Source organism: Schistocerca americana, chromosome 1 (assembly GCF_021461395.2).
Source record: "Schistocerca americana isolate TAMUIC-IGC-003095 chromosome 1, iqSchAmer2.1, whole genome shotgun sequence".
Taxonomy (NCBI): domain Eukaryota; kingdom Metazoa; phylum Arthropoda; class Insecta; order Orthoptera; family Acrididae; genus Schistocerca; species Schistocerca americana.
The window spans coordinates 1,056,307,967-1,056,324,486 of record NC_060119.1 but is presented as its reverse complement, the minus strand read 5'-3'; the positions used below and the strand labels follow the sequence as shown (position 1 = coordinate 1,056,324,486).

Genomic DNA, 16,520 nt, shown 5'->3' with positions numbered 1-16,520 from the left:
CGACCATCATTGGCACCAAGGCAGAAGCGACTCTCATCGCTGAATACGACACGTCTCCATTCGTCCCTCCATTCACGCCTGTCGCGACACCACTGGAGGCGGGCTGCACGATGTTGGGGCGTGAGCGGAAGACGGCCTAACGGTGTGCGGGACCGTAGCCCAGCTTCATGGAGACGGTTGCGAATGGTCCTCGCCGATACCCCAGGAGCAATAGTGTCCCTAATTTGCTGGGAAGTGGCGGTGCGGTCCCCTACGGCACTGCGTAGGATCCTACGGTCTTGGCGTGCATCCGTGCGTCGCTGCGGTCCGGTCCCAGGTCGACGGGTACGTGCACCTTCCGCCGACCACTGGCGACAACATCGATGTACTGTGGAGACCTCACGCCCCACGTGTTGAGCAATTCGGCGGTACGTCCACCCGGCCTCCCGCATGCCCACTATACGCCCTCGCTCAAAGTCCGTCAACTGCACATACGGTTCACGTCCACGCTGTCGCGGCATGCTACCAGTGTTAAAGACTGCGATGGAGCTCCGTATGCCACGGCAAACTGGCTGACACTGACGGCGGCGGTGCACAAATGCTGCGCAGCTAGTGCCATTCGACGGCCAACACCGCGGTTCCTGGTGTGTCCGCTGTGCCGTGCGTGTGATCATTGCTTGTACAGCCCTCTCGCAGTGTCCGGAGCAAGTATGGTGGGTCTGACACACCGGTGTCAATGTGTTCTTTTTTCCATTTCCAGGAGTGTATTTGATCACGACGTGTGATTACTTCTAGCAACAACAGATGAAGTCTTCTGTCTGGAGCGGATACTGTTCATTTCCCAATTAGCTGTTTGGGCTAGCATTTGATCGTGAAGCTCATTTTAGTGAACTAGAAGTGTTACTTAAGAAAATAACAAGCCTGATGAAGACGATCAGTAAGTCATCAGATTTAGACAAGATATCTGTATGGGGTGAAAAGTGGCAACTGACTCGAAATAATGAAAAGCATGAAGTCATCCACACGAGTAATAAAAGTAATCCGCTACATTTCGGTTACACGATAAATCGCACAAATCTAAAGGCTGTAAATTCGACTAAATACTTAAGGATTAAAATTACGAATAACTTAAGCTGGAACGGTCACAAAGATAATGTTCTGAGTAAATCAAACCAGAGACTACTATTTATGGCAGGACAATGAAAAAAATGCGAGAGGTCTACGAAAGAGACTGTCTACATTACACTTGTGGGTCCTTTTCTCGAATAATACTGTCCATGTGGGATTTGCATCGGATATGATCGACGGACGACACCGAAAAAGTTCAGAGAAGACAGCTCGTTTTGTGCTACCGCGAAACAGGGAGAAACCGCCTCGTATATGATACGTGAATTAGGGTGAAATCATTAAAACAAAGGAGTTTTTCATTGCGGCAGGATTTTCTCATGAAATTTTAATCGCCGACTTTCTCCTCAGAGTGTGAAAACATTCTGTTAGCGCCCACCTATGTAGGCAGGAGTGATCATCACAATAAAATCGAAGCTCGCGCATAAAGATTTAAGCGTTCGTTTTTCCCGCGCGTGGTTCGAGAGTAGAACGGCAGAGAAATAGCTTCAAGCTGGTTCGATGAGCCCCCAGCCAGGCACTTATTTGTGAACTGCAGAGTAATCATGTAGATGTAGACCACTAGTATCGTACACCATGCTGTGGCTATATACCCATGAAACGTTTATTCAGGGTTGCTCTGACTGGACTGAGATTTGTGCTTACACATGGCTTAAAAGTGTACCACAGAAGTCAGTATGGACAGAACACTGGTGGTATAAACACGACATTAAATGACTATCTGCTGAAAAGAACCCGCTTCCATAAATCTTTACTTGGAAAAAACTACAGTTAATCATCTCATATGTACAGCATCTAACTGATTCTGAATACACTAATGGCCATTAAAATTGCTACACCACGAAGATGACGTGCTACAGAGGCGAAATTTAACTGACAGGAAGAAGACGCTGTGATATGCAAATGATTAGCTTTTCAGAGCATTCACACAAGGTTGGCGCCGGTGGCGACACCTACAACGTGCTGACATGAAGAGAGCTCCCAACCGATTTCTCATACACAAACAGCAGTTGACCGGCGTTGCCTGGTGAAACGTTGTTGTGATGCCTCGTGTAAGGCAGAGAAATGCGTACCATCACGTTTCCGACTTTTGATAAAGGTCGGATCGTAGCCAACCGCGATTGCGGTTTATTGTATCGCAACATTGCTGCTCGCGTTGGTCGAGAGCCAATGACTGTTAGCAGAATATGGAATCAGTGGGTTCAGGAGGATAATACGGAACGCCGTGCTGGATCCCAACGCTCTCGTATCACTAGCAGTCGAGATGACAGGCATCTTAACCGCATGGCTGTAACGGATCGTGCAGCCACGTCTCGATCCCTGAGTCAACAGATGGCGACGTTTGCAAGAACAGTTCGACGACGTTTGCAGCGGCATGGACTATCAGCTCGGAGACCATGGCTGCGGTTACCCTTGGCGCTGCATCACATAGAGGAGTGCCTGCGGTGGTGTACTCAACGACGAACCTGGGTGCACGAATGGCAAAACGTCATTTTTTCGGATGAATCCAGGTTCTGCTTACAGCATCATGATGGTCGCATCCGTGTTTGGCGACATCGCGGTGAACGCACATTGGAAGCGTGTATTCGTCATCGCCATACTGGCGTATTACCCGGCGTGATGGTATGGGGTGCAATTGGTTACACGTCTCGGTCACCTCTTGTTCGCATTGACGGCACTTTGAACAGTGGACGTTACATTTCAGATGTGTTACGACCCGTGGCTCTATCCCTCATTCGATCCCTGCGAAACCCTACATTTCAGCAGGATAATGCACGACCGCATGTTGCAGGTCCTGTACGGGCCCTTCTGGATATAGAAAATGTTCGACTGGTGCCCTGGCCAGCACATTCTCCAGATCTCTCACCAATTGAAAACTTCTGGTCAATGGTGGCCGAGCAAACTGGCTCGTAACAATACGCCAGTCACTACAATTGATGAACTGTGTGATGAACTGTGGTAACGTGTTGAAGCTGCATGGGCAGCTGTACCTGTACACGCCATCCAAGCTCTATTTGACTCAATGCGCGGGCGTATCAAGGCCGTTATTACGGCCAGAGGTGGTTGTTCTGGGTACTGATTTCTCAGGATCTATGCACCCAAATTGCGTGAAAATGTAATCACATGTCAGTTATAGTATAATATACAGGGTGTTACAAAAAGGTACGTGCCAAACTTACAGGAAACATTCCTCACACACAAATAAAGAAAAGATGTTATGTGGACATGTGTCCGGAAACGCTTCATTTCCATGTTAGAGCACATTTTAGTTTCGTCAGTATGTACTGTACTTCCTCGATTCACCGCCAGTTGGCCCAATTTAAGGAAGGTAATGTTGACTTCGGTGCTTGTGTTGACATGCGATGCATTGCTCTACAGTACTAGCATCAAGCACATCAGTACGTGGCATCAACAGGTTAGCTTTCATCACGAACGTGGTTTTGCAGTCAGTGCAATGTTTACAAATGCGGAGCTCGCAGATGCCCATTTGATGTATGGATTAGCATGGGGCAATAGCCGTGGCGCGGTACGTTTGTATCGAGACAGATTTCCAGAACGAAGGTGTCCCGACAGGAAGACGTTCGAAGCAATTGATCGGCGTCTTAGGGAGCACGGAACATTCCAGCCTATGACTCGCGACTGGGGAAGACCTAGCACGACGAGGACACCTGCAATGGACGAGGCAATTCTTCGTGCAGTTGACGATAATCCTAACGTCAGCGTCAGAGAAGTTGCTGCTGTACAAGGTAACGTTGACCACGTCACTGTATGGAGAGTGCTACGGGAGAACCAGTTGTTTCCGTACCATGTACGGCGTGTGCAGGCACTATCAGCAGCTGATTGGCCTCCACGGGTACACTTCTGCGAATGGTTCATCCAACAATGCGTCAATCCTCATTTCAAGTGCAAATGTTTTCTTTCCGGACGAGGCTTCATTCCAACGTGATCAAATTGTAAATTTTCACAATCAACATGTGTGGGCTGACCAGAATCCGCACGCAATTGTGCAATCACGTCATCAACACAGATTTTCTGTGAACGTTTGGGCAGGCATTGTTGGTGATGTCTTGATTGGGCCCCATGTTCTTCCACCTACGCTCAATGGAGCACGTTATCATGATTTCATACGGGAAACTCTACCTGAGCAGCTAGAACAAGTACGACACAACATGTGGTTCATGCACGATGGAGCTCCTGCACATTTCAGTCGAAGTGTTCGTACGCTTCTCAACAACAGATTCGGTGACCGATGGATTGGCAGAGGCGGACCAATTCCATGGCCTCCACGCTCTCCTGACCTCAACCCTCTTGACTTTCATTTATGGGGGCATTTGAAAGCTCTTGTCTACGCAACCCCGGTACCAAATGTAGAGACTCTTCGTGCTCGTATTGTGGACGGCTGTGATACAATACGCCATTCTCCAGGGCTGCATCAGCGCATCAGGGATTCCATGCGACGGAGGGTGAATACATGTATCCTCGCTAACGGAGGACATTTTGAACATTTCCTGTAACAAAGTGTTTGAAGTCACGCTGGTACGTTCTGTTGCTGTGTGTTTCCATTCCGTGATTAATGTGATTTGAAGAGACGTAATAAAATGAGCTCCAACATGAAAAGGAAGCGTTTCCGGACACCAGTCCACATAACATATTTTCTTTCTTTGTGCGTGAGGAATGTTTCCTGAAAGTTTGGCCGTACCTTTTTGTAATACCCTGTATTTGGCCAATGAATACCCATTTATGATCTGCATTTCTTCTTGGTGTAGCAAATTTAATAGCCAGTACTGTATATTCTTACAAACTACATCTGGTATTTGTTTTCGGATGCAAACACGAATAGCTTTCAAGGTTTTCAATACGCGAATATGCTACGCATAGTTATACGTGCGAGAAACACGATTCTTTCAAATTCACTACGCAACAATGAAATATTTGCCCTTATGCTTTATTGTACGTTAATCTTACTTGAAATTTGAGCGTTTTAAAGTTGAATGGTAAGTCAGCTGAAGTGAGTGAAAGTGAAGTTCGTAGTATGAATACTGACTTTCCTTGCTCCTTCCGCTTAACATTTCCGCTTCTACGGTGTTGTTTAGAAGTGGCTGAACAAGGTCATTTTTGTTGCTAAACTTGTTCGCCCACGCCATCATTCTTTGTTTACGTATTTTCTCTCTATTAGCTGATAGACTTGTTCGGTGAGTCCTCCCTCTGTGTTTACTACGTTGCAAACAGAAAATACCTGATTTCCTGCAATAATGTGGATTTATTAGTCCAAAACTTTAAAGTAAAATTACATACATGTGGGACAAATTCAAAGCATTTGGATCAATTCCTGTGGGGTTTAGTAATTGCTGCCTGATCAGTCGACAATATTACAGTTTTTTGGTTGTTTAGTTACCTGATTGGTCCTCATTTGCTTCCTTAATAAATCGTCGAGTTTTTGGTCCAGTCATTTCTGCAAAAGAAACTGTCTTGAGGTCTTGAGTATTTTTTTTTTCACAAAAATCATCACCAGTGTCTTGAAATTACTTTACACTTATACGTGTTTATGATTATTTTAAACAATTGGTTTCATACACTCGTTAACGTTCTTGCAAATGAAAGAACCATTTCTAACCTAAAAAGTTAACGCTGGCATCACAACCTCAAAGAACTGTTAACGATATTTGTGTGCACAAACACATTTTTTGTTTACTATTAGCACCTACATTCTACTCACGTTGCATTAAAAATGAAAGAAAGCGCCAAAGAGAGTGACTGTCAGCACATTCTATTGCCATAGAGATGAACAATAACCAATAATTACCAAGGAACTTATGGGAACATACCTCAGAGTAACATTGATAGCTTCGAAAATAACTCTTACATCTACTTGGATACAATTAGCGGAAAGCTCTCGAGTTTCCAGTTGAGTGGCGGTATTATAAAACTGCGATGTTGCAACGAGTGACATACTCTTTTTCTTCTGACGAAGACACCGAGAAAGTCTACATTCACACATGCTTGGATATAGTGTCATGTTTCTTTGTTCAAAAGAATACGCCACAACTATAGCATACAGCTACTGAAAGACCAGTAGAGTCCCCAGACTGCAGAGTTTTTATCAAACTTGTATGCTACAAAGTAAAAAAAAAGTCCAAAAAATGTTATCTGAACACTGATATTATTCTCCAGAACTTCTTATTGTGAGCAGTAAAATTACCAAAAACATTGACTGCTTGCAACGTGTATCCTTGTACGCAAAATAAAAACGTTGGATTCGTTAGTGATAATCTTGAACTAACAGCTAGTAACTTAATAGCACAGAGTCCCAGTGCATTTATAAGTAAACAAACACAGTTTCTCTCTTTTTCTCCTTTTGTTTAATTAAGCGCATGTCGTTACGGCCTACTACAAACTTACTTTCACGATTCACATGTGCTCTGCCTGGGTGCTGTCTTCCGCTGGAACTTAAAAAGCGCGCCGCCGACGGATGTTCTGCAGCTGGTCAAGAGTAGTACTCCAGCTGGCCGCGGCAGGAAGTGGTGGCGCGGTGGTCGCAGAACAGTCGGCGCACGCTCAGAGCTGAGTCAGACACGACGGCGAGCAGTATGGCGACATGTCGCTTCGTGCGTAAACAGTGAGTGTAGGCACTTGTCTCATCGTGGCGGGATAAATATTGTCTGACTGGCTAAAGTGTGCTTCTACACGTCGTTCAAGATCGTACAGCTTACAGGACGTCTCATTTAAAGAGCAGAAACAGTGATATTTCTTCGCAGTGAGCATTTGACAGATTATCACCTTTGCTTGCCGTTTACAGTTATGTGTTAGCTTATCAATGAGAAAGGACAGAGCTTTGTGACTCGTGGAAAAGGCGTGAATATTCTATTGCGACTGAGAGGAGACGAAATGAGCGGGTCTGCAGTGCCCTGGCGTGGAAAATTCCGACTGATACCGTGTTAGCTGAACCGTAGCGAGAAGATTTGGATTATGTGGAGTGTTAAGACCAGCAAGACGAAGAATTCTCAAGGATGAGCCGTGGGTACTACGTACCCTGTGCGCCGTTCCTCTACTTGGTAAGTACGAACTCAAAATACCATCCTTTCTGTATTGCAATAAGAACAAATCATCCAGAAGAAACAGATGGCATTGCAAGTGAATATGTATTATTTTGGTACTTTACGAAGATAATTGAGCGTATTAAGTGACAAAGAACGAAATAATTGCATATTTTCGCACTGTTGTTGCAGGTTTTTACTTGTACCATTGTTAAGTCAAATGCTAGGTACACATTGGTTTTTTAATGTTTCTCTTGTGGTATGTTACGTTCCGTGCATTTTCGTGGATTTCTTTGACTGGAGAAGATAAAATTTTATTTCTATCAAAAGTGTACTCAAACTGTTGGCATTACGCGTTACATCCCACCCGGTTTTAGAGGCGCTGTTTTCAAAAAACTATCTAGATATTATATTATTGACTAATTTACTGACTGAAGTGTAGGGACTAGTGTAGCAGGGGATACAACCCGTGTAATATTGTAGAGGAAATGTTTTTCATCAACAAATGCCAGAGGACAGGAGCTATCTTCATGTCGAACAGCTTTTTCTGTTTGAAACTGAGATAAGAATCAGTGGAGGGTTTGCCGATGGGGTGGGAGTATATACAGAAATCGTACGTACACTGTATCGACGCGCAGAAGTTGGCTTTTGTGTGTTTTCTCAGTTTTGTGTCATTTTAATTGTTAACGGGCAGAAGTGCCCTGTTGATTAAGGAGTTCATAATGGGTGCCTTGTTCTCCGTAACAATATCAGCCGGCCAGCAGATGTTTGGTTGGATACCGAAAGTACTAAAGCCATGATATGTGGTGTACAGCCAGCTGAAGATATTGTCTGATGTGTGTAGTGTATGCGTGCGCCGCTATTGAGTTGTTTGTCGCCTGGTGCGAATCGCAGCTGCAAGGCGGTGCGACCTTGCGCAGTCAGCTGTTTGGCGCATCTCCAGGCCACCGCCCGCCACATATGCAAGACCCTTCTCGCTTTCCTTCCTGTCACTTCTTTTCTGCCTGACGTGCTTGTAGCAGTTAAGCGACCTCAAATGGCAGCGAATTATTCCTTGTGAAATGTACAGCACCGCGAGATAAATTGTCACAAGTAAAGAAATACGATTTAACTTGAAACGAAACTTCAGCGAGTAATGATTAATTACCACTTTTATAACCAGTAATCGTGTACAGGCAGTGAGTGAGTCTGTTAATGTACTATCTTACACTGCATAACTGTTATAGTACGTACGAGTTCTTGTATGCCTTCATACATTAAATTTTCTAATCCTTTTTGCGCGATGCATGCACTAGTTGACCAGCATATGAAAGGGCTATAGGCTGCAGCTAGGTTCCTCACAAGATGCCTAGTGCTTTTACCGAGCTGTTTTTCATCAAATAGTAGGCATTTTTTATTCAACTTTCTGCAGTCGAAACTTGTTCTCGCTTTTTCTACCTCTGAATTTGTGTGGTATTTCTGTTTCGTGAAAATTATTGCTTCCAGGTGTGATTGCAGGCCCACTGTCAAACGCCACTGCATATTTTGTGAATGCCATTGTTGTACATTTGACTGCTTTTAGAGCTACTTGCCGATGTTACGAGCGTGTAGCAATCTTGTCGAAATGGAAGCAACCATCTGTGGTTTTCTACATTGCAACGTTCAGGCTTATCACACCAACAAAAAATATTTTAACGAGTAAAACGCCTAGTTGTTAAGCATCTACCTTTCGTTTTTGATTTTTACTTATTTAGGACTACTGTGAAACAACCGAACACAAACATATATTCCATATAATCAACCATCGTCAACTGGAGTATAGGACCTTATGTTCAGGATGAAACAAGAAACCAAACTTTCATTTTTTTCATTTATTCCTTTTTAATTTTTGTTTACTGTAGTAAACACGTTCATGCTTTACAATTAGTCATGGTAACATTAAGTTGAATCTTAATAAAAGATAAATAAGTTGTGCATTGCCCACAAACATGCAAGGTATCAAATAAAAACTAATAACAATTAATGACTTAGCATTGCAAAATTCACATAAATGAGACGTGTTCGTTGAAAATATATAGGAAGATTTAGTAGTCCTTCCTTTGGAATTAAATTCGTAGTTCCGAAGCCTGTATTTACTGTGGTCCATTCAACCATGTGATTTTGCAGATAATGCGCTTGGTAACTATCAGCCGAAGTTACTTTGCAAATAAAACTCCAGGTGTGTAATACTCATTGCGATTTATTATGTATTTCGAAAATCACCTCATTTCGAATGCCATGTTTCCATGGCAAGGTTCTTCCTGGATCGAATTTGGCCGTAAAGGAATTCGCTAACCAGGTTCGTGCTATATGAATCCGTCTTAATGTTACAAGTCACTGCCTTCCAGGTTAAATGCGATTTTTGAAGAGAATCTGATCATTTCGTGGTACCGGTACTTGCTAATTCATTTAGTCTAATAAATTCTGTTAGACGTCTGCGTTCTGTAACTGCTGGTATATAACAGTTATTGACACACCCAGCTGTCAAACTCGCTTTCTCTTATCATGCAAAGTTCTCTGCTTGATATAAGTTATGAGAAGAGACACGAAATTGGGATCTGTTGCAGAACCTACGTGGGGAGTGTCTGCCACAACGTAACCGCAAATCATCAGCTTTTTTAGTTCGTGGATGAATATTGTACATGTTACCTACTTAGAAAACAAAGGAAGACCATTTATAACTCCGCCTGATCGTGGCTTGAACTCTTATTAAATGCAATACTAATTCCCGTAACTCGACGCTTATTGTTTGTTTATCGCGAGGGCAGGTTCTCCTTAACGAATTTTCGAAAATAGTTTCGCTCTGGTGTTGCAAGAGTTCATTCTACGTTAGTCGGAGCCTTCAGTATTCCTCTGTGCCACAAAATTATTTCCACTCATTAAAGTAATTAAAAACTGCACTAGACGCTCGGCAACTGTCTTAGCGCCGCAAGTTTACTTCATTAAGGACTGATACGTGTGTGTGTGTGTGTGTGTGTGTGTGTGTGTGTGTGTGTGTGTGTCGATAGGTGCAGTCATAACGCCTCCCAGTAACCGACCTTCTGCAGTGTGTGTTTTGCTGCTGAAGTTGCTATCATTCCTGCCACTTTACATGTCAGCAGTTTGCCCACCTTCTTGTTGCGTTCATTCTCCTGACGAAACTGTCGACTTCCTGTTGTTAAAAAAAGACATTACTCTCCTCTAATTTTCCCCTACGCTTTTTCGTTCCCCAAGATTATTTAATGACAAATAATAGCTTGAATATTGGTTAATCTGTCGTGATGTGACTAAGCTGCAGGATGCAGCTGGACCATAAATTGTTTTGAGTCGCGACATAATTTACTGGTGGACTTACAGCTTCCCGCCATTGTTTCGGACAGTAAACCGCGAGATACACAGTACTTAGCCACTGATAAGTCCTCTGGCTTCCAGTCGAGTATCAGTGTTGCAGTACCGCTACCTTTCGATGAGTATCACACCCATTATTTTGTGGTTAACTTTTCGTCAGCAGTTTTTCTGCAAGTCCTGGTCCAAGATTTCGGTTTTATTTTTGGTTGTGAAAATTTAAACGAAATAGATGCAACAAATTATCCTGATCGGTGAGAAATCTTTGCCCCAGTTTTAAATAACTGTGGCATTTTTACAGTTTCTATTGTTTTCACTCAACTATTCGATCAAATTAGATTTATGTGCAGTTGAATGCTTTGTGACGCTAGTAAATTCCAGGCTACATATCCCAAGTAACATCTCATAACATGTGGAAGCATGGGCATATCCGGAGGGGGTAACTACACCTACCCGCCTTTTTAAAATAAAATATAAAGAAAAATAGCCTCACAGACCGAACTTTCTCTCCCTGCCAAGCCACACAGACAGGCGTATCAGTTCAGCATCATCCTGAAGAAAAGTGTAGTATGTAAATAATACTAATAGCTAGTGCACCCAGAGTCATTCACCACGAAACTAATGAGTAGCACCCCTTCCACCCCAATTCAGATATTGGGACCGCTCTTGTGAGTTTAAGATTTTCTCAGTAATTGTTGTTTTTTTGTCTAATTGGCTCTGAGCACTACGGGACTTAACATCTACGGCCATCAGTCCCCTAGAACTTAGAACTACTTAAACCTAACTAACCTAAGGACATCACACAACACCCAGTCATCACGAGGCAGAGAAAATCCCTGACCCCGCCGGGAATCGAACCCGGGATTTGTCTAATTCTGTTGGCTTTCATTTATATGAGCATATACGACGATTTTAGACAGTAACGTTTATACTTTGCACTTTCTTTACGGCCGAGTACTGGTGCATTTTTAAATAATAATGAAACGTGGTGCTGCAGAAAAGTGTTGAAGATTAGACGTGTTGATCGGATAACTAATGAGAAAGTACTAAATCTGAGAAAATGTTACGGCACAACTTGGTTAAAAGATGAGGTCGGTTGATAGGACACGAGGAAGGAGTCGTCAGTTTGGTAAATGAGGAAAGTAATGGTGGTGATGAGGTGGAGGGGTCATTAAAGTCGCAGAGGGATTACAGTAAGCAGGTTCAAGTGGATATACTCTGCATCAATTAATGTAGAGTGAAGAGATCTGCATACGATGGACTAACGTGAAAAGCTGCATCGAACCAATCTTCGGACGGAATACCTCAACAACGATAACACACTTATTCCATGTTAGCATCACCGTACATTTCAACTGTACTACTGTTTGTAAAATCGTACGTGCCCTGTTCGGAAATAAACTGTGAATTACTTTTTCTAAGCAAGTAAGGCTTCTGAATGCATGAAACTTACCGAGCAAGCTACCAGCAACGGAAAACGTACATGAGTCACTAAAGATGGGTGAAATACAGGGTGATCTTTACATGGTTACGAAAATTTATTTCTAAGGAACTATGGTAGATACAACATAGGTAGATTATTTTGTGCCCTGTCTGTTGCTCGTAGAACATCTAGATTCTACGTCATATGCACTTTATCTCCATATCTTTGGCGTCAACGCCTCTGCATTATCTCGTATTCGTGCCATAATAGTTTGTACATCAGCAGCTGGTGAACGGAACACTTTATCCTTAACGTAATCCCATAAAAAATGCTTGAAGGGTTATGCCCGGCGAGCGTGGTAGTAATGTTATTGACTTAAGAGTTAAGCTACAGTTTGCAACAGACCACATAGGTATGTTTCGCATAGTTCCTTAGAAAAAATATTTGTGATCAGGGCAAGACTTTATGCTCACCCTGTATTTCTTTGGGCGTTGAAACCAGCATTTCTTAAAGGTCAGTTACTGCATACGTGAATACTGGATTTCAGCCGGTGTCGGAGAAGCTGTAAAATGAACTACGACATAGTCTGTTCAAGACAATGATTTCATTTGACAGCGAGATTATTTTGAAGCGATCAGCTACTTTGTTAGAGAATAAATAAGTAGTTTTTCCTAGTTTCGAAGGTAATTGATTTGTTTGCTTGTAGGACACTCAGTAAATACAATGCCTGATCGTCCTTCTATGTAAATGCGACAACTGGAAAAGATCTAGCTGATCTAATTGTAAATATGGCGTACTTTGTGCAGCGCTATGTTGTCGGCTGTGCCTAGAAAAATGCGTCCGTTGTCTAAGCTGAAACAAAACAAGCCTGTTCGCTTGAGTAGGTTGGCCGCCCTTCCTCGCGCTGCCAGCTAAGCGTAGCCGCTTTTCTCCGACACTTTTCCTGTGTTCCGAAACTGCCGTTGGTAATGAGCTTCGCGGTTTCCCAGTGAAACTGCAGGGCGCTCTCGGATGCGACATCTGGCTTGGCGAGCTACGGTACTTGGCGCATTGTGTATTGTCACGTGCCGTATATGTAATAAAACCAGCTTTTTTTTTTTTCAAAAATTATATATCTCTATTTTTCCGCCTTAGTTGCATATTCTTACTACAGTATGACTAATTTCGATCAAGCTCGATTATCCTCAAATCTAAAAACTAAGTAAAACTGAAAGTTTACTTTGTTCTTAGACCTGAAGATGACCGAGTGTGATTGAAATAGTCATAGCGTAAAAAAAGATGGGAAAAATCACAGCTGAATTCTACCACGGTGAATATGTCGGCTCTAGTGACCAATTTAGTTTTTTATGTATGTTACAATTTACGTATGTGTACGAAACACGGAAGTGACTAGCTTGGACATAATTTGTGAATCTCCTGCGTAATCTCGTACTGCTTTAAGCAGGTTTAGGAACAAATTGGGGGAAAGGGGAGGGGGGGATTTGTTACAGACACAATGTGTCAGAGAACAATTTTCTTTTTAGTTCTTCTTTCATTTTCAGAAAGAAATTGTAGCTGCAGTGGTTCGCGTCAGCCGAGTAGCACTGCCAACACTGTGTGTGCCATTTTTGTTTCACGTCACACGACTTGTCTTTGTTGTAAAGAAGGGGTAATTTAATGGGTAATTATACAGCTGGCGTAGTTTGGTCACAAATGAGGACGTCCATAGATAATGTCAATAGGTATTTCCGGACTATTTTAGGTGCGATAAGATGCTAGGAAGTTTTTCTGACTGCACGATTAACTTGACACACTACACATTCGCAGGAAAGAGGATAGGAAATAGTTTTAGAAAAATACAGGTTAGTTCTACACTCCGCGGAGGTCATAGACAGCGAGTACTTCGCTTAGACTGCTATGTTTTAGTGGAAAAAACTGACTGCGACCTTGTTGAAGAGTCCACCCCACCGTGCGCCCACCGTGATTCAGCGGGGCTACGGTAAACTGTATAGCCGGACGCCGGTTTGAACCTCACACTCCCCTCACACTCTGGGTGCCATCTCTTTCCTACAGTTTGTTAAATGAAGTCATATTGTAAACCGCTCCAGACGCACACTGCTAGATATTTAACGACTGCGACTCTCCATGGATTTATCGTCTGTCGAAATTTAAGGGCTCTTCGTGATCATTTACGCAAAGTAGCGCGATACTGCCAATCACTGCATCATGCACACCTTCTTGCTTTTCGCTACATGTTTCTGGCGTTGCGAATTCCCTGCGCGTTCGCAGCTCGTGGTCTAGTGGTTAGCGTTGCTGCCTCTGGATCACTTCGTCTCGGGTTCGAGTCCCGGCCGTGTTGGGGACTTTCTCTGCACGGGGGCTGGGTGCCTGTGTTGTCCACGTGATCTCATCATCGTCATTCGTGCTGTAGCTAGATTGGACTGTGTACAAAATTGGACTGTGTGCAAAATTGGACTGTGTGCAAAATTGGACTGTGTGCAAAATTGGACTGTGTGCAAAATTGGACTGTGTGCAAAATTGGACTGTGTGCAAAATTGGACTGTGTGCAAAATTGGACTGTGTGCAAAATTGGACTGTGTGCAAAATTGGACTGTGTGCAAAATTGGACTGTGTGAACACTGGGACTTTGTACGGGCACTGATGATCGCCCCACAAACCAACCATCATCGTAATTCTCTGCGTACAAACAGCTTCATGTTCCAGGTCATATATACACATTCCTGTATTTTAACCATAGTCCCATCTGGCAAGAAGAAACTTTTGATGTATTAAACACCTTGTCTGACGAAATTTCACAAAAGGTCTTGAAAGATTTCTTACAGGAAAATGGCCAATAGTAGAACACACAGACGTAGCTAGGTCGCACCTGTCCGTTGAGGAGGAAAGTGCGACGATTATCATGAACCTGACAACAGTCCTTAATTTAGTACTAGTATAGAATTAGATTTAAGGTGGGAAGCATATTTCATTTGGAAGTTATCTTTTAAGAAGACTGCAGTGAGAGATAAAGTCTTGTGGGCCAGCCCAGTGTCTGCGGCACGCCCACTGAGATTAGCTGGGTGGGCATCAGCCGATAAATTGTGCTAGGCTTGTATATCCACTGGCACAACCTGTAACGCTGTAGGCAGGAGATGTAATTCTTAGAAATTAACCAAATTATAAATTATTTTTACTTTTATCATGATTTCTGTTGGAAGTGTAATATCGCTGCAGTTGTCATGTATACTAATAGATCCCACAAATTAGCATCGGAAGTGGGTTTATTGTAGATTTGATCAAGTAAAGAATTCTTTTAAAAAGGTATTGCATGAAATATTTCACCAGGAGCAGCAAGTGAAAGCAATTTGATGACAAACGTGACGTATAAGACATCACTAAGAAAGGAGGAAAGGGTAGAGAAATTAAAAGAAACATGAGACAGAAGAGCCATTTATGAAGATATTAATATGTTAAAGTTCTTATGACTCTAAGAGTACTTTTGAGTACGACATAATGAGGACATGTCGTTTCCTTTGTATTTATTTCATTTTCCGTACTCTTGTTCGAAGAGCCGGCAGTCTCCAATCGTGCAGAGAGAGACAAAAAAAAAAAAAAAAATTCAATGCATGCTGATTAGTCAAACATTGATCTCACCTTCACTACGTATTAGATAAATTATTCTCTTTCATTTAACTATTATGTTCTTATTTCTCACGGGGTATTTCCTTTTGAAATTGTGTCTCAACTTATCATTTTTCAGTTGAGAGTTAAGGTGCCTTGCAGTTCAGTATGGGATGTTGTGCGACGTAAGTTATGCTCCAGTTGCATAGCGCAACTTAACCAAGTGTCCGTTTGGACACAGACACTTTCGTATTCTTTAAACGGAACTACGAGTGGTTGATGTGCACAAACGGCTTATTGTTGCTTTGCAACGTACTCTGTGTTGGAATGGATATACCAACGATTTTAACTCTAATACTTGACATTATACTGAACAAAAATTGCATATTTCAGTGAGCTCATGTTGGAACGGTTCCTGTTACAAATGCACTTCTTTATGCAGCTTGATTACAGTTATAAACTAAAAACTCCTTACAGCTGCACTTTTTTTCCATATCCTCCGATATTCTTATGTTAGCAAACACGTTCCTAATATCTTGTTATTTGCCGTTACTATCTTAGCTGTTATTGCACGTGACAGGTGTGCTGGTATGCAGAAGCTCTTATCATTTCCTGTTCTGCTCGAAATACATACTCTTATCCCAACTCACCCAATCCACCGACACCTGTTATCCAATCAGGAAAAGCAGTCGCGCGTCACTGCTAGAGAGAACTTCCGTGTATCTTTTTGTCGAACCCAGCCTTGATCTTTCAGTATGATAGTCTCCACTCACATACTGATAACAGTGATCGGGAACAATGTGATTTGATGGTACTAAAAAAAAATACACAAGCCATCATGATACTGAACAGTGTAAAAGGAAAAGAAGCCTTCAGTAAAAAGTAATCAGGTTTTATTCAACGTTAATCGTTTACTCGACAGTTAAATCTTTGTAGACAATGATGCTAATCCGTAGCAAATATGCAATGAGGGAGTGTGTCATGATTACTTGGCAACACCTTTGTGGTTAATGGCA

The 16,520-nt window shown here is 42.6% G+C and overlaps 1 protein-coding gene across 1 annotated transcript in view; it reads left to right on the top strand.

The window, feature by feature from the left end:
- Window positions 1-6,680: 6,680 nt before the first annotated feature.
- LOC124596275 overlaps window positions 6,681-16,520 on the top strand; it is a 549,311-nt gene continuing 539,471 nt past the window's right edge. The window contains exon 1 of the mRNA XM_047135358.1: window positions 6,681-7,157. Coding sequence (XP_046991314.1) covers window positions 7,113-7,157 — 45 coding nt within the window. The 5' untranslated portion in view covers window positions 6,681-7,112. The remainder of the gene's footprint in view (window positions 7,158-16,520) is intronic.